The following is a 25,606-nucleotide window of genomic DNA, read 5'->3' as shown; positions in this document are numbered from 1 at the left end:
ATGAAAAAAAAATTATATAGCATCATTTATTAATATACAATTATATATCCACACACACACACACACACACACACACACACACACACACACACACACACACACACACACACACACACACACACACACACACACACACACACACACACACACACACACACACACACACACACACACACACACACACACACACACACACACACACACACACACCTCATCTTTCATCTATACACTGCAGAATCAAAACATTCTTAAAAGAACATAAAATAATGGAAAAACAGCATTATGGTATTAATAAATGTTTTCAGATAATGGATCTAGAATATGTGGTTGTTTTTTTGCAGTGTATATCAGAGAATCTTGAAAGCACACACAAACACACCTCAAATTTTAATATACAATGAATTTCAGGAGGACTAACCTTTTATTACACACTCAAACCCATGTTAGTACATATCATGCACGTGGGGGTTTATATGGTCTGCTCGGATATATGCATGTGTGAGCATGTGCTTGTTTAATTCCTTTAATCTTTAAGTAAATGGAACGCTGAACAGTATGAGTAGTTTCCAGAATAGCAGTTGCATGCCATGTGCAGCTTTCTGCATTGATCCATGGCAGTCTGTAGAAAGCAGCAGTTAGCTGTAGATCAGTATGTGTGTTTGAGTATGGATATGTGTGGGTGTGAAGTGCAAGTGGCATCACACTTTTTACAGCGAGTCAGTATCAATGCATTCAGTCATTTTTTCAGAGTGTAAAAAAAATCAGCAAGCCATCATACTTTTCTAGTCAATTTACCATTACATTTTTTTTAAATCAAATGTAGTGCTATTTAAGGGGCAATGTCTCTTAAACTATAATATTTATTATAATGAAATCAGAACACTTGTTATCAACTGTTATTCAAAATCTATCACTTAATTTACATATACACTACCAATGTTTTTGAAAGAAGTCTCTTATGCTCACTAAGATCAAAACAGCAATATTGTGAAATATTATTACAATTTAAAATAGCTGTTTTCTATTTTAATACATTTTTAAATGTAATTTATTCCTGTAATGCAAAGCAGAATGTTCAGCATCATTACTCCACATTACATTGCATTACATTAAAGTGTCACATGACCATTCAGAAATCATTATAATATGATGATTTGCTGCTCAAGAAACGTTTCTTATTATCAATGTTGGAAACAGTTTTTGCTGCTTAATAGTTTTGTGGAATATGTGATGTGTGTATATATATATATATATATATATATATATATATGTGTGTGTGTGTGTGTGTGTATATATACATACAGTATATAGGGATTCCTAGAAAGTTAAAAAGAACAGCATTTTTTTTTAAATAGAAATATTTTGTAACAATTGCATTTACTGTTACTTTTAATCTATTTAATGATACATTTTTTTTAATGATAAATCTTTTTACATCCATCCAAAAAAATAAATAAATTTCAAACCATTGAAACTATTACAGCAAAAATATTAAATAAAAAGTATCTGTTTAATATCTTAAGATATTATGTAGGATTCCTAATTTTAGTCATGTAAACAATACCAGCAATCATGCCCCATTTTCTTAGCCCATTGTCACTTGATGTAACACAAGATGCAGGTTACTGGGGTCTAAATGAATGAATATGACTTGAGAGAGAGAAAAGTTACTAGGAATGTTTTATTGTGATTGTTGTCTCAGGTTGTTAAATTTTACATCTAGATGCACAATACAATATGACAAAAAACTCCACTACTACCCTAAACGCTGTGTTGGCAACAATAGGGGCTTTCGCACCGGGTAGTTCTAGGAACTTAGTTCTAGGAACTAGCTACCAGGGTGGTTCCCCGAGAACTAAATGTTCCTCTAGGGCCGTTTTCCTGGTTGCATTCGCACCGCCAGTAGGAACTCTGAAGTGACGTGAGCCACGCTTGTTGTTGGAACTTTTATTGTGACGGCACCGAGGAACGCCTGAGCACACAACTCTTCATTAGTTTACCATTTGTTTAACAATCCTGTCTAATACGTTATTAGATAGAACTGTTATACAAAGTAGACAGTGTATGAAAAAGAATTAGTGTTTGCCGTGTGGTTGATGCTCAATGTCGCTAGCTGAGCAGAAATACAAAATCATGTTTGGCTTGGTCCCCTCAAAGTCAAGTTGGATTTTCTCCACAGCGTAAAGGTTAAGAGGTACATCTATCACTGTTTTCCACGTTCGTAGAGTAAATATATAGGCTATAAACTGTGCGTGTACACTGCTTTTTTTTAAATGGCGGATGCTGGTGTTTCACGTGCGTTCAGCCAATCAGCGTACACTTACGCCACTGGTAGTTCCTATTGTACTGGGTTAGGCCCTACTCTAACGTAGGAGCTAATTTAGCTTCCCAAAAGGCATTCCTAGAACTAAAATTGTTCAGTTCCTGTGTGCGAACACGCCAAAAAAGGGGTACTCCCACCATTAGTTCTAGGAACAATGAAAAGGTTCTTCCGGTGCCAAAGCCCCTAATAACTTTAGCTACACTTTCAAAACACTTGAGCTACTGAAAAATGTAGTGCTGTCATGACTCATGACAACTCTCAGAGTGTTTGGCATGGTAATGGATATGAAGATGTTAATGTATTTGGTCTTGGCGGAATTGATCTGCTACGCTGCTGCTGTTATTGCTGCTGCTACAGAGCAGGTATGAGACTTGCTACTGCCAATACATACACAACACGCTGCTGTGAGCATGTAAGAATACATACTGATGCTGCACAATATAGCATACATGAATTACCCGTAGCAAATCTATACAGATGGAGCTGGGGAAGGTAGAGGGTTTCTGAAAGTGTGCTGCAAACTGCTACAGCAAACACTGACCAAGTATTTGAAAGTTGAGCAGCAAACACATGAGTTGCTGATGCAACAGGAACCAATCAGCTGTGTCCTTTAAAGACAATGTGATTGCAATCAGATTGAGTTAAGGACATATCAGCCTGCATCATCTAGAGTTTTATGACAGAACTTATGGATTTAAGTTATTATTAGTGTGGTTACTTTTAGTTAATAACACCACAACCGACAAGTTAAGACTGTTCACACCAAACTCAAGGTAGAGGGTTAAGTAAAAGGACAGATAGACGTAGAGTTAGATAAATGGATGGAGAGATGAATGAATCGACAGATGGATGGGCACGAAGAGGAAAAGGGTGGGATGATTGGATACGTACCCAGTACGTCTGACGTGAAGAGAAAGAGAGGTAAGAAAAGTGTGGTGGGAAGGTGTGGCGAGAGAGAACAGAATGAAAAAGAGAAAAAGCCAGATCAGACATGACATAACAGAGCAAGAAGATGAAACACTAAGAAAAATGTTTAGGAAACAGAGAGAATGTGTACTAGTGTACACTAGTGAAAAAAAGTACTCTAAAGAAAGTAGTCTAAATATCTATTCTCATAGAGAGCACATATTCAGCAAAAAAATTATTGTCTGACATTTTCCTATTGAAAACACTTAAATATAGTGTGTGACTTTCTTCTTTTCTCCATACCAACTATACCGTAATACCAGAATGAATGCATTTCATTCATCTCAACAAACAGACTGTTTGTTTTGCTCTCAATGTGAATAGCTTTGCACTTTGAAATTTGCTTCACTTTTTTGTTTGCTCTTAAGTGCCTTGGACTAACATGAGTCCAACATATTTGTTGATTGTAGTCATTCAGCCTGCTGCTAAACCAAATGTTCAGTCTGTTCAGGCTTTACGACCAAATGATGGAGCTCTTTCAGATGCAGTTTCACATTTGTGTGCAGGTGTGTTTCATACCCAGACTGGATCTGGTGCTGGAGCGCTCGATGATCGTGTGTTTGCTGGGGTTGTTTAGGACGGAACGTTTGGCGAGTGAGATGTCTGCTGTCACCCTGGTGATAGATATTCTGGAACAAACAACAACCCATAACCATGGTATGCCAATTACATACCATGTAACGAGTGTATTGTGGTACAGTATTTCCATCATTAACAACCCACACAGAACTTTGCCATCGATATTAACAGTTTCTTTGATAACATAAATCTTGCCAAATTTCATGATGGGATTTTTTTTATTATATTTCATGTCTTCATTATGACCATGACATGCATATTTTAATACCAACCTGCCTTCAAATTTGTGTTTTAGAAAGTCAAAGAGTGCTTTCTGCATCATATCTGTCACCTGCAATGTAACAAACACAGAACTGAACAACATGAACTAAATGACTAAAATTAAAAATGGACAGTTTTTGAGAGAGAGATATTGCCTTGCCTCGTAGCCTTTAAGGGATGGCCCCACCAAAATAATGGGTCTCATGGAAGGCACCACATCATAAGGAGGAACATGTTCCATCTGAAAGTTCACACACACACACACACACACACACACACACACACACACACACACACACACACACACACACACACACACACACACACACACACACAAACACACACACACACACACACACACACACACACACACACACAAACAAACAAAAAAGCCTCTTCAGTGACATTCAGTGTATAAATCTGAATTATAAAGAACCACTTTTAGGATGCCCAGCTCCCCTTCCCTCCTCTGACAGATCATCACTTTAATCTAAGATAAGACCTCTTCATGTCCTGCTGAGGGTCCTTCACTACATGAAGTGTGTGTGAGAAAAACAGAGACAGAGATCCGTTGCTCAACTGATCCCCATTTGCCGTGGCTCTTCACACTCCTTTTCCCCTGTTATATAATATATGACTGACCAAAAGTTTCAATGCGCTAGTTAGAGTTATGAACAACCGGAATATCTAAAAACAACCGGAACAACTACAATATAAATGTCATCATTTTGAATACTCTAATTCTCGCAGTCGGGCATCTGTGCATGTGTGATTGTGTGTTAGTAGCCATTGTGACAGCAGTCACATGCGTGGGCTACGCTCTATTTCACACACCAGTAATGGAAACAGAAACCGTGGAAACCTGTCAGGGTGTTTTTGCCTCATCTTGTGTACATGTGCAAGAGGATGGCATTATGTCCACAAATGTGGGTGGACACATGGGCCAGATTCATTCATTTCTTAATTCAATCTGAATGAGATGAATATGTCCTGTAGAGCTCTAGGACTAATACAACCTGACATTTTTTCCCCTTTCTGAACAGGACTGGTACAGAAACCCTGTGTCAATATGCCACAACAAATCACATTTAAGTCTTTAGAGAAGAAAACTAGCATAGAATAATTTGTCTTTTCTGAAATACATTCACAGTATTTGCTGAGCTGATGCAGGGACACTATGACAATAGCTATAATACTCAGATATCGTCACAACAAGTGCAAAGACAGAAACACAAAACCAAAAGTTTGTTGTTGCTATGACTCACCGATTTCTGTTTCTGTTTGGCAGGCCCACCTATCATTTCAGACACACACACACACACACACACACACACACACAAACGCAGCAAGAGAGAGAGGGCAAGCAAGCACACAAACAGAAGCTTGTTAGTGACAAATTGTTAATACATTTAGGATGCTTGGAGTAAATGAATAAAAAAATTAAGATGTGGCCAAATGAAGAAAAGAGGGAACTTCTAAAGAATTAGATAATCATTCAGGTTGATCTGAAGTAAAATTCTCCCAGCATACACACAGTCTCACAAGTCTTAACTCAAATGACTGGATTTGTGAGTCTTCTATCTAGATTCACCCAGAAATGCACATTCTGTCATCATTTACTCACCCACATGTTGTTTCAAACCTGCATGACTTACTTTCTTCAGTGGAACACAAAGGGATGTGAAGAAATGATAAACAGCACCAATAAAGTAACATAAAAGTCTGACTGCACAATATATTAAAGGATAGTTCACCCAAAAATGAAAATTCTGTCATCATTTACTCACCCTCAAGTTGTTCCAAACCTATATGAGTTTCTTTCCTCTGTTGAACAAAAAAGAAGATATTTGTAAAAGAATGTTGGTAACAGTTGATGGTAGCCATTGACTTCCATAGTAGGAAAAAAAGACTCAATGGCTACCATCAACTGTCTGGTTACCAACATTCTTCAAAATATCTTATTTTGTGTTCAACAGAAGAAACTCATGTTTGGAACAACATGAGGGTGAGTAAATGATGACAGAATTTTTGGGTGAACTATCCCTTAAGTCTTCTGAAACCAAATGATAGCTTTGTATATGGAAAGACTAAAATATACATTGTTATTTTTTGATAAAAGTCTTATCTGGTGCAGTTCTCAGAACTTCATGTCAGCGTACATTCAAATAGGTCAGGATGAGTCGGGCCTGGTTTTACATCTACGATGCCAAACATGTTTGGATTTCATATTTTGTTACTGATCATAGCACAACAAATGTGAATGCACATATTCAAATCACATCTAAAATCGAGGGTACGTTTTTCAGTGACAACTTACATCTTACTCTGTGTTCTTTACACAGCACTAATATATGGCTTCAAAAGACTTGGAATATTGTACATGAATCATATGGACAACAGCTATAGTACTTTTGTGTTGTTCTTGTTATTTTTGGAGCAGTCTGAACATTCTTCCTAATATTTTGTTTTGTACACACATATACATATATAACCTGGTTCATACAGGGTGAGTACATGATGAAAGAATTTTCATATTTGGCAAAACTATACTTTTAATAATGCATTCACTCTGTCCCTTTAATGTGAATTTTAACACAAACAAACACACGAACAGCAAAGATTTCTCACATATTTCAGAGACACAGAAGGTGCTCGGTTAGGAACGAGTCTGATTATTAGTCACATGTGATGGAGGCTGTCTATTGATGCAATCTAGGGTTATCACCAGGGGTTACCTTCTTAAAGAAAGGGAGGCGGGGTAGGTTGCCTTGAGGGGAGGTGACACTTCCGCCCACACCCTTATGGTCACGGGTGTCGGCAGGCTCCACCTCCTCAACATCCGAATCCAAAGCATCGTCATAAAGCCCAGAGGACAAGTCAGCTAGGGGACCGATTGGGAGGTGGGCGGGTTTTAATGAAGGGATAGAACAAGAGAGGGGAGGAGAAAGAGAAATAGAGAAGGAAACGAGAGTGAAAGAAGAGGGAAACAAGGGTAATGGACAGAAAATGAGAGATGAGGAAGAGAGGAAGAACAGCAGCATGATGTACAGACTTTGCAAAGTCAGAAAGGTGATGAAAAGAATACAGAAGGTGTTTTAAAGTGAAGAAAAAAACTAAACAAAAAGAAACAACCATTTAAAGAAGTACAAACAGTGGCATGTGTTGTGAAGTCCTTTCTCTGAGTTTAAAAATGAATGTTCCAGTTTCATTTGATTTTTACAGTTAATGGGTTAAAGGACTATGGGAACATAATTTACAGAACTAACAACAAACAAATAATATTGTATTACATTTGATGTTTAAATTAAGATACTGTTTATTAAACTAAGTCACATGACAGTCTCATCAATATATATATATATATATATATATATATATATATATATATATATATATATTTTTTTTTTACATTGATTCCAAAACAATAACAACAATAATTAACTATAATAAATGCTATAGTAAAAACCTGTAAAATTAGTTTAAAGTAAATAATGTAAAAGTTTATGGACAGGCCATTTACGATGAACTCAGACTCATCATATGTTTTTTTGTTTAACCACCTGTATTATTATGGTTCAAGTAGATTGGTATATTAACATTATATTATTTTTGTTTTGTTTTTGTTCTGTTTATTATTTTTCATTCAATTACTTCGAGGATGCATTGCTTCACCTGCCTCCTCTGAGAAACTGCCCGATTACGAATGAATCAAACTCCCAGAGCTGACACAGCCATGACAGATCACATAAACTACAGGTAGTTCAAAGATTTCGAACTACAATTACAGGTGATGATGACAATAAAGAGAAAAGGAAGAAATAAAAACAACAGACTAGAAGAATGAGTGATAAGAGGGAAGAGAAGAGGGCAGAAGGGATCCTAACCGGACGTTCTATCTAACTGTCATTGTATTCAATGTGAACCCAGTGTGAATGTAAAGTAATGAGTCGATGTTCTGTGTGTGTGTTAGAAGGACAGGGATGTCATATCTCCATCACAACAGAACAAAAAAAACTCACAGCATTACTGTCTGATCATACCTGTTCCAGGTGGAGTGGGCCTCCGGGCACCTGTGGCAACATCCAGACTAGAGCTTCCACCGGACTTACTGGTAAATAGATAGAGAGATCAACGGAAAGTTGTTAAAACATACAGTACCTGTCAAACGTTTGGAAACATTAACATTTTTGAATGCTTTTGAAAGAAGTCTCTTATGCTCACCAAAGCAGCATTTATTTAATCAAATATACAGTAAAAACAGTAATATTGTGAATTATTATTACAGATTACATTTTTTTATATATATATTTAAAGTGTAATTTATTCCTGTGATGGTAAAGCTGTATTTTCAGGATCATTACTTCAGTCTTCAGTGTCACATGATCCTTCAGAAATCATTCTAATATGATCATTTTCTGCTCAAGTAACATTTCCTATTATTATTATTATTATTATCAATTATTATCAACTGTTGATAACATATTCATATTTTCATATTCATGATTCGGTCATCAATAGAAAGTTGAAAAACAGCATTTATATGAAATAGAAATAGTTTGTAACATTATAAATGTCTTTACTGTCACTTTTAATCAATTAAATGGATCCTTGCTGAATAAAAGTATTAATTTTCTTTTAAAAAACACACGTTTGAACGGTAGTGTAGCTAGTAATGCAATAAGCCTGTTTCACACAGCCCATATAAGCAGTTGCAGCAGCACAGGCAGCAGATACAAGGCTCACTGTGATTGGCTGTTACCTGGAGCTAAGGCGGTTTTGTCTCATTCTCTGTTCTTGTAATTGACGGGTGCTCTCAAGCTTCACTGGACTGGGGATAAACCCCACCTCACATCCTTCCTTCACCAAACGTCCGATCCACCAGTCATTATTATACTTCTGTTAACAGAAAAACACACAAACGTACAAAAATACACAAGTGAACACACAGCCTCTGAATTGTGTGTACGTTCCAGATACAGTTCTGCCCATATCACCCTCAGAAGAAAAGGTTCTATAAAACCTTCAACGGTTCTGTAAGGCGCATCATATATAGAACATTTGAGGGGTTCCCATCATGGAATGATTTTATGGATTTAGTTGTAATTATTAAAACTATTTTTATTTAATTTTTTTATTTTCATTATATTTTATGAATTAAACAGCTCATAAACATACTTTATCAGTAGGAAAAATTTAAATAACCTGTTAAGCATTAAAGTATTATGCAATCATTTAAGACATTTCTCCTTAAATAGAACCTTTTGGGCATTTTCTTTCAAATGTATTCAAGAACCCTAGAGATCTATATTAAACCTCTTTATATGCTCTTTATATGAACCTTTTCTTTCCAACAGTGTATGATTACATATACCTATAAATATATTGAAGATATTTTGATATTTTCGAAATTTGATGTCTATGATGTCTGTCATTTTACTAGCGGAAGTTAAATTGCTTACAACACCTTTAAAGGGAAATGTGTTTGTCTGACCTCTTTGATGTGCAGGAAGTCTTTGGGTTCGAAAGAGATGGCCATACCCTGAACCGGCACATCATCATTAGGGCCTGGGTTATAGCCAACATTAGTCCTCACCGCAAACGCTACAGGCTTGGTCTTCAGAGAGAAAGTGGATGAGAGAGAGAGAAAGATAAATGGAGGTGAAATAGAGAATTAAAACACAGTCAAACAATCCAGAGCGGAAGGAAGGACACAAGTCATGTGATTGGATTTACAGCTGACATATGGAAGTGATCATTTATACAGTGAAGAGTAATAATGGAATAATACTGCAGAGCAGAATAGGGCTTCCAAACTCATATCCTGGTGGAACAGCAAGCAACATGTTTTGTGTAGCAAGCCTCAGTTAACACTCTGATTAAGTGTGTTAAATCATTACAAAAAAAGAATAATAATTCACCCAAGTGTGTCTCCGTGACTGGGGTGGAAACATATTGGTGTGGGACCACAAAAAAGCAATTTTTAATGAGTTTATGTTCCATTTTTTTCAACCCCAAAAAGCTTAAGTCTTATCAGTAACTGCTTTTAAAGAAAGTGTGTATTTAAAAAATAATTTTAACAATAAAATCTGTGCTCTATCCAAATACTTGTGCCTGCATTGATATTTCTCAAAAGTTCTGATTCTGAACCCCTAAATATTTAAATTGTGTAATGAATCCAGCCCAAACCACTTAATGTACAAACTTTTTTTGTATATTTTTCAACCTTACATGTTCAACCTTACAGTTTAAAAAATAAAATAAAAAATTAAAGTCACCATGAAATCATCTACAATTCAACTTGAGATCATATAAGCAATAGCAAACCATAACCATCCAACCAATTACCGATGGACAAAATCAAGTAAATGGAAAAAAATAGAAAATTTGATGGATGAACTCACGACTCAATTGGACTGTGGAATTGTTGAAGTGATGAGACTTTTCAGTTTTATGGACGTCAGCATCTTTGATATTACTTTGGGTCACTGTCTCTATGGTTACTGGTTAGAGAATACGAATACAGTCTTGATTGCACGTTCATACAGACAGTATTCGAGACACCTGTAAGTTGCTGAGTGAACGGGACATTTCGAGACTCACATCAGTAAGTAAATGCGGTCATTCCCAAAAACTGACAGCGTGAACGTAGCCTAAAAAAGACTATGCAACTCCTACTTCATGGCGACTTTAAATTCAGTTAAAAAATGCCCCATTGACTTACATTACATTATACACAATTATCATGGCCAAAAGAATTCACGATAACGATATATCACGATTTCTTTAGAAATCTTGACTAATAAAATAAATAAATAATGCTATCAGTCAAATTAAGCTTTACTTGGTTCATATTGTGTTTTTTTTTTGTGAAAAATCACACCATTGCATACAAAAGGAACAATTACACTTAATAGCAGCCAGTTTTAAACAACTTCCATCAGTGAAATGATGTGGCTTCATTTCACAGAATGAGGCAAAAATTATATTATTTTTATATAAATAATATTATATTACTTGCATTTTAAATATACATTATCCTTATATAAAAAAAAAAACCCAAGATGGCTTGAAGAACACAGATAAACCATTATACTGTCGCAATGGTGTGTTCATTCTCTTCATGTTTAATTAGTAAAAATGTATATATCTGCATTTTATTCAGCTACAGCGTGCGCTATCTGGATGTCTTTGTCCATATTAGGGATTTCCTGGAATGTCATAAGTTTTATTACTCCTACCAGTCTCACTCGCTGACTTTCTGCGCGAGGGCGCCCTACGGCGTTGAATGTGAATGAAATAGACATTACATGTGAGAGTTTTAGTGCTTCATAATGCTCACATCACCCTATTTTGGGTCTCTAAAGATGTTTGAAGTAAACACATGATAATCTTGATAATCCAACAGTTTTGCACTTAAAGCCCCGAGGGATGTAAATATAAAAAACACAAGATGTCAGCAGTTAACAGGTTAGGTTAATGTAACATATCCCGTTTCAGGACTAGCAAAACAATTGCAACTTACTCCTTGTATAGTGGCCAAATCTGCAAGATAACACAGGCGGAGGTGGGTTAACAGGTTGGAGGGCGGCTTTGCCCTTTTTTTGCCATTTGCGCGCACAGTTGATCGGCAAGTCCTGCAGACTGGGGTGATAAACGAGTAATTTTCAAGGTATCCAAAAAACGTCCATATTAGCGAGCTAAATTTCTTTGGAGTGCGGGGTAGAGTGTCTCTTAATTTCTGATGACATGATTTTATGCAGCAGTACCAGCTGCATGCTGTGTCTGCTTGTGTTTTATAACAGATGCCAACCAGCGTTAAGGTGCAATATCGACACCTACTGTACGTTGGGATGTCAACCAGATACTGGCGCTGGATTATTTACATGTCATATTATCATATGTGTACTATTCAATTTAAATATTACGGTTATTGTCAATACAATTATATAACAACACCCCTAATTTGCATATTGAATTGTGATGCAGCATGAACGCAGCTTAAACAAAGAATTAACTTTAACATATACTTTAACACTTTTTTGTTGCCTTGTGCAGCAAGACCTGCGAGCACTAATATCTAAGTCAGGAAATTCAAATCTAGTTAATGATACAGGTGTTCATGAGGTGTTGAGCCTCTCTAAAATATGTTTTTTATACAATAAATCAAGTTTATTATCATCACTCAGGGCAGAGTCAGAATAATAGACCTATGATAAATGAAAAGAGAAAAAATAAGACACCTTAGCCTTCTCTAGGGTGGCAAGAGCTTGTCTATCGGCTTCTTTCCTGAGAGCCTCAGGGTCCTCCTCCAGAGACACGTCAGAGTCTGAAGGACGACTGGTGTAGGAGTCCGCTGAGCCCTGCCAGAGAACAGAGAGAGGCAGTGAGAGGGAGGGTGAATCCGTGTTAACAGCCTTTGGCACAGTGTTTGAAAAAGCTCTTTTTTAATTAGTATTCCTTATCTAAAATCAAACACAGTTACAATCTCTTCTTCTACCAGGCCAAAAGAGAGGTAGCATAAATGATCACATACAAGAATGATTTGATATGCAAACTATTTGTGAATGAAAAACAGGTTGAAGGAAAGGGCAGGAACAGTGTGGGAGGAAGTGAAAGAGAGCAGAAGGTACAGTACAAGCATTATAAAAGAGTTTCAAAGAATATGAGAGAAGGAAAACAGAAAGAATACTTTAATACTGAAAGCAGCTGAATCAAAGGAGATGAGCTTCCTATGATTCTTACAGTTTGTTTAATGATGTAAACAAATATTTAAGACACTGGTGGTTTCTTACACATGTACTCATATATCCAATTCTTAATTAAATTAACTGATTTCATTTGTTTTGTTTTATTGATAAAATCACATTAAAGCTATCATGAAAACTTTGTCTTCATGATATTCATCATGCATTTATGGTACTTTTCAAATTCCTTTTGCTTTTCAAATGTATAGATTTGTACTGTTTTCATAAAAATCATAAAATATGAAAAATGTAATGAATCATTAAAAAAATACAATAATTTAAACAAGGAGTAATATGTTCATAAACTTCAATACTCTTCTCATATAAAATTATTAATAACTTTTACACAAATTCCATCATGCCCAACAATTTAGCAATCAATATTTTTTTAACAAAAATCTCAGTGAAGAGCTATGACATGTGAGGAACAGAATTTTTTTTGTTGTATTTTGCAATCATCAGCATTTTCACTACAAAATGCTATAAAACACAATAAATGTATAATTTGAAATTATGATTTAAATGCATATACACTGCTGAAGGTTTTTTAGTGAATACATTAAATAAACAAATTACAATGTAAAAAGCGTTACAAGAGTTTAAGTCCACAGGGCCAGTTGAAGAAACACGCATATGCCGGTATTGATTTGTTCTTGCTTTAGAGTCTGGGTAAGTTCATGAACATACTAAAATCAGACACACACACAAATCGTCGTGGCATTGACTTTCACAGTAGTACAGTGTCAGAACCTTTATATAAGCCTCCCACTCCTCTCATCTCTTTTTTCCCACTTTCCTCTCTTTTTTCTGTCTATGTTTCAGGTGTCGAGCGGACTCTTATTCGTGGGAGGAGTGGACGGGCGTGCGGACAGCTGCAAGAATGACTCATTGGATAGATGCGCTTGCATGTACATGAGTGCATTAGGTTTGTCACATATTTGTGAGTATGTGTGTTTGTGCCTGTGAGTGTTTTAAATAGAAATGAGAATGTGTCAGGCTGACATATGCTATATGCAATGATGCTAAATTATTCATTGTGAAACAGAGGGTCAAAGAAACCTGGCGCACACACATTAACTATCACAGGCTTCACTAGGCAGCAACAGATTACACGCACACGCACACACACACACACACACGCGCACACACACACACACACACACACACACACACACACACACACACACACACACACACACACACACACACACACACACACACAATATCAATATGGTTAAGTAGGTACACACATACCAGAATGATTAAAAAAAGCTAGACACAATTTCAGTTTAAAAAAATAAAAGCTGACTTCACAGGCCTAACATTTTCCAAATTATATTTTCCACTAGTAGCTCGACTATTCAAATTCAGACCTTTTTTTCATCAGACCTCAACTTTAAATGGGAAGGCTAAAAGCAAAAAAAAAATAAAAAAAAAATCACCAATCACTTAAAGGTGGTATCAATGACTACGTTTACATGCAGCCAATAACCCGTTCAAAACCGGGATATTAGCAATAACCCGGTCGCGCACGGCCATGTAAACACCAGCAAAAACCCGGATATGCTCATATCCCGGTTTTTAAAAACCCGGATATTATACCTGGGGTACCCCCTTTCTAACCCGAATATTTGGTCATGTAAATGCGTATCGGCATATCCCCATCAAAAGGGACATTGATTTGTGTTCTGCGCATGTTCTATTCGCAAGGAATCTTGGTCTTTTGAGTAGGGACGGCGCATACAGAAACCCGCGTGCAGTATACCGGAAGTAAACAAGAAGTAGAGGTAAACATGGCGAGACGCAGCACAGCACCACACTTTTGGAGCGAGGAGGAAAGCGCAAACAAAGGCGATCGCTATCTGCCCCGAACTATTCATTATCCGCGTGCTGCTGCTGTTGTTGTTGTCTTTGGATACAGGAAAAAGAATCGGAAATGACGCATATTGCGTCTTAAGGAAGTCCGTACGTCCAGACGCTAACCGCGCGTCGCCGTTTACATCGGGATATTGTAAATTCCATGTATACAGGAGTAACTCTCTCTGCTCACGCATGTAAACGCGTTATTCCGAATGTTTCAGAAACCCAAATAGTGACCTTAACCCGACCATAACCCGGATATTGGCTGCATGTAAACGTAGTCAGTGATTTCAGGCCCAAAAATATTTCTGTCACTAATCTTTCCTAACGATCCGCTAGCTGCATGCCCCATAAGCATGCCATCAAAAAACCGCGTCTCTCTAGGCAGCCTAGGCTCTGAGATCTGCACACAAAAACAAATGGTTTAGCCAAACACTCAAAACCAAAACAAATAGTGTTCCAACCAATCACCGACAGGGGGAGGGTGTTGTGAGGTTTTGTGCTCGTGCACGGCTGCACGCGAAGTCAGAGCTGAAGAAAAAGCTGGCTCACAACCTCACAACACCCTCCCCCTGTCGGTGATTGGTTGGAACACTATTTGTTTTGGTTTTGAGTGGTTGGTGAAACCATTTGTTTTTGTGTGCAGATCTCAGAGCCTAGGCTGCCTACAGAGACGCGTTTTTTTGACGGCATGCTTATGGGGCGGGCAGCTAGCGGATCGTTAGGAAAGATTTGATGAATGTGACAAAAATATTTTTGGGCCTGAAATCACTGATACCACGTTTAAGTCTGATATCATATCTTCTTTAAGGCTCCATTGTGACTACATAGAGAGGAAATTCATTACACAATTAAAAGGTTATAATATTAAGATAATAATAAGAGAAAACTGATTTTTTTTCTAGAAAAGTACACTTCAAGTTCATTTCATGAAGTATAATTAAGTAATGTTCAAGTACTGTATATTTTTAAGTATACTTTATGTAGTAAGTATACTAATATCAATGTGTACTTGTAGTAAACTTGTAAGTGTACTATTTCAATACTGCTTTGGACTAAATTGGCCCACTTTTAGTATATAAAAGTATACGTTTAAGTGTACTATAAGTGTACAGTATTAAACTTTAAGTACACAACTAGGTTTCTCATTTGTAATGCATCTGTACAACAAGTGAACTTATAAGTATAAATATTTTTAGTTTATGAAAGTACACACTGAAGTGTATTCTCAGTAAACTACTAGTTTAGTAGTTTATACTGCAAGTATACATGTACATTTTCTTTAAGAGAACATAACATTATACTTAGTTACCTATTTGTATATTATTTTTGCACTTGCAGTATACTACTATGTTCAAATGTAGATATTATTTTTTATACTTGAAAAATACCTTTAACTGTACTTTAATTTTGAAAACATTTTATTAGCTTCATGCATCCTTTTTTTATCAACACTTGCATGTCGGTAAGTTTCATAAAGAAAGGCAACATTTTAAACAAAAAAGTTGACAAAATCACATTTTTGTCAAAGACTACGCCTTGATCAGATTCAGAACGATGATCAAAACACAGGGTGCTTCTCAATATCCCTCCTCATTTCCTCGCTCCTCCGTCCTCCATCCTATGATCCGGAAACCGTTTCGAGCCCAGCAATCTTGAAGGACATCTCAATTATCAAATTGCACTGTGAGGAGGCGAGGATCGAGGAGTGAGGAAGCTTCCTGAGGAGTCATAAGCGAGGATACACCATGGGATACACAGGTGGATCCTTTGCGAAAGTGTTTTATTGACTAAACGTGACGCAAGTTTAAATTCTCCTCCCCCTTCACATCAGTCACAATAATTTTAATTTATACTTTACCTCTGCAGTTTAGTTTAAATAAACCACACATCTCACATATTTAAACAGGGTATCTTGCTTTTTAAATATTTATTATGAATTTCTTAAATAACCAAACTAATACAACATAAGGTCCTTTGAGCGCTGCTGATGATGCTGTGAAGTGACGCTCGAGTGATCAAGTTTTCCAATGTATTAAAAAGCTTTCATTCGATTCCTCCTTACTCCTTTTCTTTCCTTATAGCCTTCCCTCGCATCCTACGGGGGGTGGAGCTGAGACGTGAGGAAAGGAAGTGAGGAAAGGAAATGAGGATGCACAAATAAGAAATGAGAAGCACCCACAGACGGAGTAGATCGAGTCCAACACGCCCAAAGCTTCATAGTCGTTTTCTCTTCATGGGTTATGCTTCATTTCATTTGATAACATTAGGCAGTTTTGATTTGACCCGCTGTTTAATGTTTGATGATTACGTTATTTTACATTTGAGTGAGCAATCTTCTTGGCCCGTGCTGCGTTCCAGTCCACTTTTAGACACGCACTCGCGAACTTCCCTAAGCACTTCCCCTCGGGGGAATCCCCGCCGCCATTTTGAAGTGCGTTCCACTTCGTGAAGTGGACGAGGGAAGTTTAGATGGACAGACCCTTGTTCCCTCGATTTGGACCGAGGGAGCGAGTCTACTTCAAATGTACACTTCAGGCACCTATATGTCCCACAATGCAGTACGATTGTGACGTCACCACAGATCTCGTCTAATCACCACCACAACAAACAACTCTATGATATATTAATTCTAATTTTTTTAACCACCCAAAAAACATATATACATTTGGATTCTGCATTAAACAAATTCTTAAAGGGAAAACAAATTTAAATAATAAATCAACTACATAGCTGATTCCAAGTGATCAAGGGCTTAGGACGTTCCAATTCAGCCCATTGCAGTGTCCGCCAGTAGTGGGCACTCGCAATGACGTACATCCGAGTGAACGAGATGGAGGGAAGTTAGCAAGTGAAGGGCATTACAATTTTGGACTGGAACGCAGCCCCTGTCCCAAATGGAACCCTAAGCACTCGCGGTCTTCCTCTGAGTCCGCACTTTCGTGACGTAATGCCGCTTTGACTGTCGGGAAGAAGTCTGCTGCGGAGGCCCGCATCAGCATGGGCTCGGCAAAAGTGCGCATCAAGGGCGCAAATCGACCACATGGGGGCGCTCGTGAGCACCCTTCTGCGATCTAAAAATGACAAATGGGACACACTGCGGTCTCACTGACTTAACGGACACGCGCACGCGGCAGCCATTGTAAGTCCACAAGACCGAAAGTGTACATGAAGTGTGCCATTTGGGACAGGGCCTATCACTTGTTTCAGCTTCTTCTTCTCCTGTGTTTTGATCTGGAGATTCTGTACTAGAAGATGTGTCATAGCGCCCCCTACTGTATAACAGTGAAAACATGGATAGCTGGAAAATTCAGTCAATGGTGGGGAAAGAATAAAGCAGAATTAAAGTAAATTCCTATGTGCACTACCAGTGGACTAGCCTACACAAAAATTCAGATACGCAGAATTAGAAACATATCGGTTTTATATCAATATTCTAATCAATATTTTCAAACAATGTAAGTTTCATAGGACTATATATGAAAAACTATGTAAAAAAAAGTATATTTAATAGGCTACTCGATCAAAAGAGTTAACAGAACTACAAGCCAAGTATACTTTGAATACTTAATTATACTTTTAAGTATATCTCGATCAAAATATTGAGTATAAGTACAGGCCAAATGGACTTGGACTTTTCTCTCAGTAAGTCAAGTACACTTAAGTGTAATTTTGAGTATATTTCTGAGAAGTACATAAAGTATATTTCTGAGAAGTACATAAAATGTAGACTGAAAGTATACTTTTAAAATATTTTAGTTTAAAAGAAGTATACTAATAGAAAACTTGAATAAACGTATTTTTCGTAAGGGAAGATATGGTAACAATATAGCTAAAGGAAAACGTATGCAATTTTTATTCACTCATGTCGTTCCAAACCGTTAAAGCTTTATATCTTCTGTGGAACACTAAAGGAGATGTACACTCCTGGGCAAAAAAATGGGCCAAGCCCAAAATGGCCAAATACTAAGCTTTTGATTGACTTCACCACAAATTAATGGTCAGGAAAGTAGACAAATTTATGCAAATGGACTACTTAAAAAGTAATTACTGTCTCAGAAAAACATCAGAGACAGAATGAAGTTTTTGGCAGAATATGGGAAGTTGTGTGGGGAGTGATGAATCACAATGAGACACCAGTTGCACGGTGATGCTCCAGAGCGGTGACTTCAAAAATCTGCTGAGAAATATAATGAAAAATGCATCTCGAAGTATGGAGGAAGAGACTGTCATTGTGTGGGGAGCCTTTTTAGCTGCTGGTATTGGTGAGATACTTCACTGTGAAAAGTCATTTAATGCTTTGGAGCACAGGAGAACATTGGCTTGCTTCCCACAAATAAAAAGTTTTACTTGTTATCTAAGGTGGAATGATCAGATGTTATTTTCCAACAAGACAATGCTGCCCAAATTGCAAAGACAACCAGGAAATGGCCTGAGAACAAGTCCATCAGGCTCATGTTTGGGCTGGCCTCCAGATTTTAACCCTATAGTGAATCTTTGGTCTCACATTAAACTCAAATGAACTGGGAGACATTTTTCAACTACTAAGCCATCAACATTGAGTGGAACAACACTGACTCTTCTTATTGTAAAAAGTATTTGTGCAATTCTTGCTAATTTCCTGACCAATGATTTGTGATTAAAATGGTTAGACCATTAAAAGACCACTAAATATTTTGCCAATTTTTTTTTCAGAGGAGTGCACACATTCCTCGCATCTTGATTTTGGGTGAACCAATCTTCATTTTAATTCCAATGTTTAACAACACAACTTAATCACAATTGAAATAATTTTCATTCATTGGCTCCTTTTTGTGCACACAAGATGCTTTGTATGATCTCTCACTGACTTTTAATTCTGGTATTTGCAATTCTGTCCTGTTTTGTGTAACTGTCAGCCATGTATGCGCTTGGTAGTTTTCAAGGTCGGTCCCAGGTCACCTCAGTAAAGGTCTACGACATCCATTCTCTTCAAACAGCACAGAGAAATTCACAGTAATATCCCAGGCCCATAATATGTTATGAAGTTGGCTCCATTGTAGTAGCAACGTATTAACAATAATATTAGCTTAGGCTCTGCTGAGCTCGTAAACAAAGTTGACATTTTCCGTCTTCCAGTGTGTAAAGTTTTCTAGGCCGTGTAGAAAGCAGCCCCGCAAACACTGTACATCAATAACACTGTCAGACTCGCGATAGTCATGACATCAGCGGCGACAAGACAGGAACATGGAGCGGGGAAAGAAACAAAAGACATGCCAAAAGATGACGGCTGACCGAGAGAGAAAAAAGCGAAATGAAAAGGAGTGTGTGGGAGAGGTGGAGAGGAAGGATTAGTACTAGCTCTGAAAATATTTTCTCCCACACAGACATTGTGGGATGATCAACTGTAACAACTAGGCCTCTCTGTGTGAAATGAACAATAAATGACTGGAAGATTTTTCTGATGTTTTTTCTTTTATAATCGTTCCCCAGATTCTATAAGAAATATTATTTTGGTTAAAAAAGTAATGCTATTTATGTACATTAAGCTCTATCAGCAGCATTTGTGGCAAAATGCAGATTAGTACATAAAATAAATTCTCTCAGTCATGATTTTCTCTCAAAAATCATGGTAATACTTCCACTTACAATGGAAGTTTTCAGGAACAAGCAAAACATATTTAATGTACAAACTTACAGCCACATTATACAAGCTTTATATTTCTGTTATAAAAAAAAAAATGTTATTAAAAAAATTTAACAAATTTTAAAATAGTACAAAACATAAATAATCGATTTATCACGGTTTCTTTCTTAACTTTCTTAAGACTAAATGTCTAAAATCATGAGATTAATCACAATTATTTGTATCTATTTACTGCCATAGTTTTATGTTTCTCTTGAGGTTTACACATAACAGTACTCTAATGATAAAATATTCAGAAAAATATACAGTGTAAACTTAAATATATATCTAGTTTCCAAATAATATTTCACATAGTTATAATATTTGTATTTTTCACATTAATATTGAGTCTTTATGAAAGAAAATGTATGGCTGCCTTTTATAATTTAGGAAGGGGGTCCCTTTGCAAGTGTATCATTATATCATAATATCATAGTGTTTGAAAATGTTCAATGCGTGAAACGTGAAAGAGTCACAAATGCACGTCACTTCTAGAACTATGCAACAAACCCATATGCTTCTGAATTAATTTGTTCTTAGGACAGCTGAATTTTCAGGGTATTAAGTGAACATAGCATGACAAACAACGGTGAGCACTTGTACTCAGAATTCACAAGCAGATAATATTAATGTATGAATACATTTACCCCTACAGCTACAGCAAGGATTAAGATACTTCTAACATATGTTTGCTCATATAAACATCTGATGATACCATCCTCACAATATGCATTAATCTGATCCTAGACTCTCAGATGTCTTCAAGCCACTAAACCAATAAATCTTTATTATGCTATAATCTGACCGTCAAACCTAAAAAGACAAATTTAACGACAGATCACATTTAGATATGCGTTTCTTATACAGCTATAGATTTGACAAGCCAAATACCCTGGTGTTAGACTAAACCTGTTGATGAGACAAAAGATGATGACTTTTTTCTTTTTTACATTTTCTCTGCATAGCCTACTAAGCATGCATACTATTTATTTTTCATGTTTTCACTTTTCACTAACTACGTAAAAATGTATTACTTTCAAATCATAAATTAATTTCGAACTAAACAAATCTCCAATCAGCAGTCTTAACATTCAAACATCCCATCAAACAACACAAATGTACTGAGCCACATGAGATTCAGTCAAGCTTTAGTCACTGTGACCCTGATTTTTCTCAAATACAGACCAGTTTTCCCTTCTGCATTTCACCTGCTTTTTTACATCACATCACAGCACTTTAGCGTTGCAAAAGCACACAACAAGGCTCAGCTAGTGATTTGACTGAATGTTGTCTGAAAAACCACCTGCATAGAAATGTTTTCACCCTTATTTATTGTTCTGCCTCCCCAAAAATCTCCTTTAAAATGATCATTGGTGAAACATATTTAATCACACCTGATGCAGTTCGTTAATGACTCGATGAAAGTTGGTACATATGGTTTTGTTATATAATCACGCTCCATGGGTGTAAAGACCTGACAGAAACCCAGGCTAAGGGCCTTGTGACAGGGCAGCCAGCACCAGCAAGGTCTCTGAGCAGTGCTGGAGGTCTAATTTAAACCCAGCAGGCCTAAGCAGCTGCCCAGCCCAAAATGGAATCAGACAGCAACACGAGAGAGAGAGAGAGAGAGAGAGAGAGAGAGAGAGGTAGAGAGAAGGTCCAAATAAGACTTATTGCAAAGATCCATGTGTCCGAGGCAGTTTTTTTACGTAGTCGTTAGTAAACCTAATTAACCCCCACATAAACTCACACGTTTCCAGGTGTTTCTTACCATTGCGGGCCTTTGAATCCGCGTGTTGGTCTCCATGGCACTCGCTCCTTGCAACGGTAACACAGAGTCACACCCAAAGATCCGAGTCCACACCGAACACGATGTGTGTGTGTAACACAAGGGTATATTAATGTGTGTGTAGCTGTGATGGGAGTGTGTTTCAAAAGTTAGGCAGAGGACTATATGTGTGTCAGAGAGTGACCAATTGCTCTGCTAACCTCAACACCCCCTCCTGGCTCATTCTGACAAACACACACACACACACACACACACACACACACACACACACACACACACACACACACACACACACACACACACACACACACACACACACACACACACACACACACACACACACACACACACACACACACACACACACACACACACACACACACACACACACACACACACACACACACACACACACACACACACACACACACACACACACACACACACACACACCGTTGAAACCTGTACTCAGTTTCTAAGTTGAAGGGGGTAAAACGAGAGAGAGAGAGAGAGAGAGAGAGAGAGAGAGAGAATGAATTGGGAGGAGGGGGAGGGACTTGGGGGGGTCAAATTGCAGGACTTGTGCTACATTTGCAGACTGAGGGGTTAAATTTAGCTGTGACAGGCAGGGGCAGCTCTCTCTCTCTCTCTCTCACTCATCTCTTCCGTGTTTAGCTCTGGTATGGAGTGGAGAGTGCCAAAAAGAGTGGGAATGTAAACGTCAGCCCAACAGACAGAAAGAAAGAAAGAAAGAAAGAAAGAAAGAAAGAAAGAAAGAAAGAAAGAAAGAAAGAAAGAAAGAAAGAAAGAAAGAGAGAAAGAGAGCAAGGAGGGGTTAGTGAGAGACCCTCTTTTAACAATCCTCTACATGACAGAAGGACACCTGACTCATTGTGTCTGTTACCGGTAGATCCCACACATCCGTTTAGTCAGTCACTCCACCTGAGGTTGACTCACTCAAGTAGAACAGCTTCATTTAGTTTAAAATCACCTGCATGTGACCTTAGTAATAGACAGATATATATTGGTCAGGCAGAGAAACCTGCCAGTATTTGAACATTTTGAGATTATTGGACAATAACTGTGCCCGGCCAATTAATGAACAGTTTGTTTGTCCTTGTGTCATTTCCAAAATCTAGCAACAGGCAGGTCAGTCAGTGGCTAATGGATAGTTTCTGTTTACAAAAGTTTGTGCTTAATTTAAAAAAAGAAGACGTTTATTTTCAGCATATTACCGTTCATAAATTTGGGGTCAGTAGTTTGTTGTTTTTTTCCGGGTTTTTTGAAGAGAAAAAAATATCAATGCACCAAGGATGCATTTAAAACAGTATAAATAGTCATATTATTATTATTTTTTTAAATACACTTTGAAATGTAATTTATTCTATTGATAGCAAAGCTGATTGCTGCTCAAGAAACATTTCTAATTATTATCACAGTTGTGCTGCTTAATATTTTTGTAATTTTTTTCCATTTTGTTTCAGCAAAAAAACAAAACTATATGAACTTTTTATGCAAAAAATGCATTGTTGGTCTTCTTTTTGCTAAAGCAATCTGTCTATTGTTGAGTTGAAAATCAGATCAAATTGTAAGTCCAATTTATGCAGAAAAATCTATGGTAAATCCACATCACATATCCAAATTTCCTGCAATTGTGTACCATCTATTGTAATCTGCCTTGTAATAAATTTAGTCTTTGTAAGCTGGACAAACACTTGCATGTCACTTTGGATTTAAGTATCTGCTCAATGAATCAATACAAATATCAACACCTGTAAATAGAATAAAATCTAAATTATAATAATATTAATAAATAACTAATAATAAAGAGATACAACATAAACTTTGACTTTTGGAGTCCCAGACATTGGCATATATGCTGGCATCCACAAGTGGTATCTGTTTGTTAAAACCACTATAGGGCGACCTTTGACCCTCAGGAACAGCCACTCACCCATCATCACCTCACTATAACACTCTGTCTGTCACCACTCATCATCTGTGCCATGTTCTCTCTCACTTTTGAAATGCACCTTTATAGCTCATTTGGAACACTTAATTTTCTGTGGATATGCATGTTTATCCCATTATTAAAAATGCCATATAATGAGGAGTTTGTTTTGACACACATACACACAGAAAAACTTGATATAAAATGAAAACACTTAAAACTTTTTCTCCAGTTCAAAAAGAACATTTACTAACACAAAGCTAAACAGAATACTAGCCAGCTTCTTACTCTATGCGTATACACTATATAGCCTATGCTACATAAAAGCAATAAAAAAAGCATAAAAAAAATTAAGTTATACAAATGATAAACATTTAAAATTGTAGCATTCTACATTGTTATACCAGGAGCTCATTCCATTTAGAGTTGCACAGATATTACATTTCTGGCCAAAATGATAAGCCGATAAAATATTTTCATGGCTAATAATTGATAAATGGCTCATAATAAAATTCTGCACTTTTTTGTCTAAAATAAATGAATAAATAAAAAACTAAAATCAATTGTTTTAAATGCTACAAGGGATAATGCTATAAGACATAAAAGCCAAATATTGAGATACAACATACATTTTGACATATACAGAAAACAGCTGGAAAATGGTAATAAAAATGAAATAGCCTATGACAACAAAGACAAAACAACAAAAAAACTTAGACCTCTGGAAAAATATATAATACAATGCATAATATGGCCCCTTTAACCTGATTGAAGTCACAAAAATATAAACCCGCCTTATCCTCCTTCATACACTCTCTGCATGCTGGATGTTTAAATCTAGCAATAAAACCATAGAGATAAATATGAAATACCACTCTAGACAAAACAGATGTAACCCAGACAAACAAACACAGTAAACAACTCATGCAAACACGTACTGAAGCGGCTAGCACGCAGCAGCTTTTGTGTGGCATCAGGTGTGACCGACCGTGGCATAAAGGGAAATGCGAGGGGATGTTCTGTTGTGCAGCTGCCATTTGAAGCCATGATCAAACACGCCAGCCGGTCCTCAGAGAGCCAAGAAGCACTCAACCTCAGTTCTGATCTAATGGCACCCAAACTAATGGGAAAATTAGAAAGTGATCCATCAAGAGAGCCCATGGGGATACAGGATCAATTATTCAGGGGCCTCATCCTAAGAAACACTGGTTTGAGAGCCACACCCATTACCTCACAACGATACAATCATGTGTGTGTGTGTGTGTGTGTGTCTGACAGTGGGACTGATATATGACCCCAGCTGTTTGCGACCACACATTTTTGTCAGCAATCAACACATCGGCCTATACACTTCCAAACACACACACATGCACCTATATACACAAGCACACTAATCCATTTGCCTCCTCCTCTTCCAACCGTGCAGCATGCTGCGGGGAGATTCGGGACCCTGTCACCATGGAAACCT

At 37.1% G+C, this 25,606-nt stretch overlaps 1 protein-coding gene across 6 annotated transcripts in view; it reads right to left on the bottom strand.

The window, feature by feature from the left end:
- Positions 1-25,606, bottom strand: part of cacnb1 (calcium channel, voltage-dependent, beta 1 subunit) — a 43,385-nt gene that overhangs the window by 5,187 nt on the left and 12,592 nt on the right. For 2 of the 6 annotated variants that reach the window (XM_082177005.1, XM_082177003.1), the window contains exons 3-10: positions 12,370-12,489; positions 9,621-9,743; positions 8,889-9,025; positions 8,170-8,237; positions 5,395-5,423; positions 4,290-4,370; positions 4,141-4,199; positions 3,809-3,918 (exon numbers count right to left, since the gene is read on the bottom strand). In XM_082177005.1, coding sequence (XP_082033131.1) covers positions 3,809-3,918; positions 4,141-4,199; positions 4,290-4,370; positions 5,395-5,423; positions 8,170-8,237; positions 8,889-9,025; positions 9,621-9,743; positions 12,370-12,489 — 727 coding nt within the window. The other 4 variants (XM_082177004.1, XM_082177002.1, XM_082177006.1 and 1 more) reach the window with 4 other exon arrangements.

Source organism: Leuciscus leuciscus (assembly GCF_965113295.1).
Source record: "Leuciscus leuciscus genome assembly, chromosome: 1".
Lineage (NCBI taxonomy): Eukaryota > Metazoa > Chordata > Actinopteri > Cypriniformes > Leuciscidae > Leuciscus > Leuciscus leuciscus.
This window is presented reverse-complemented; position numbering and strand designations above follow the sequence as displayed.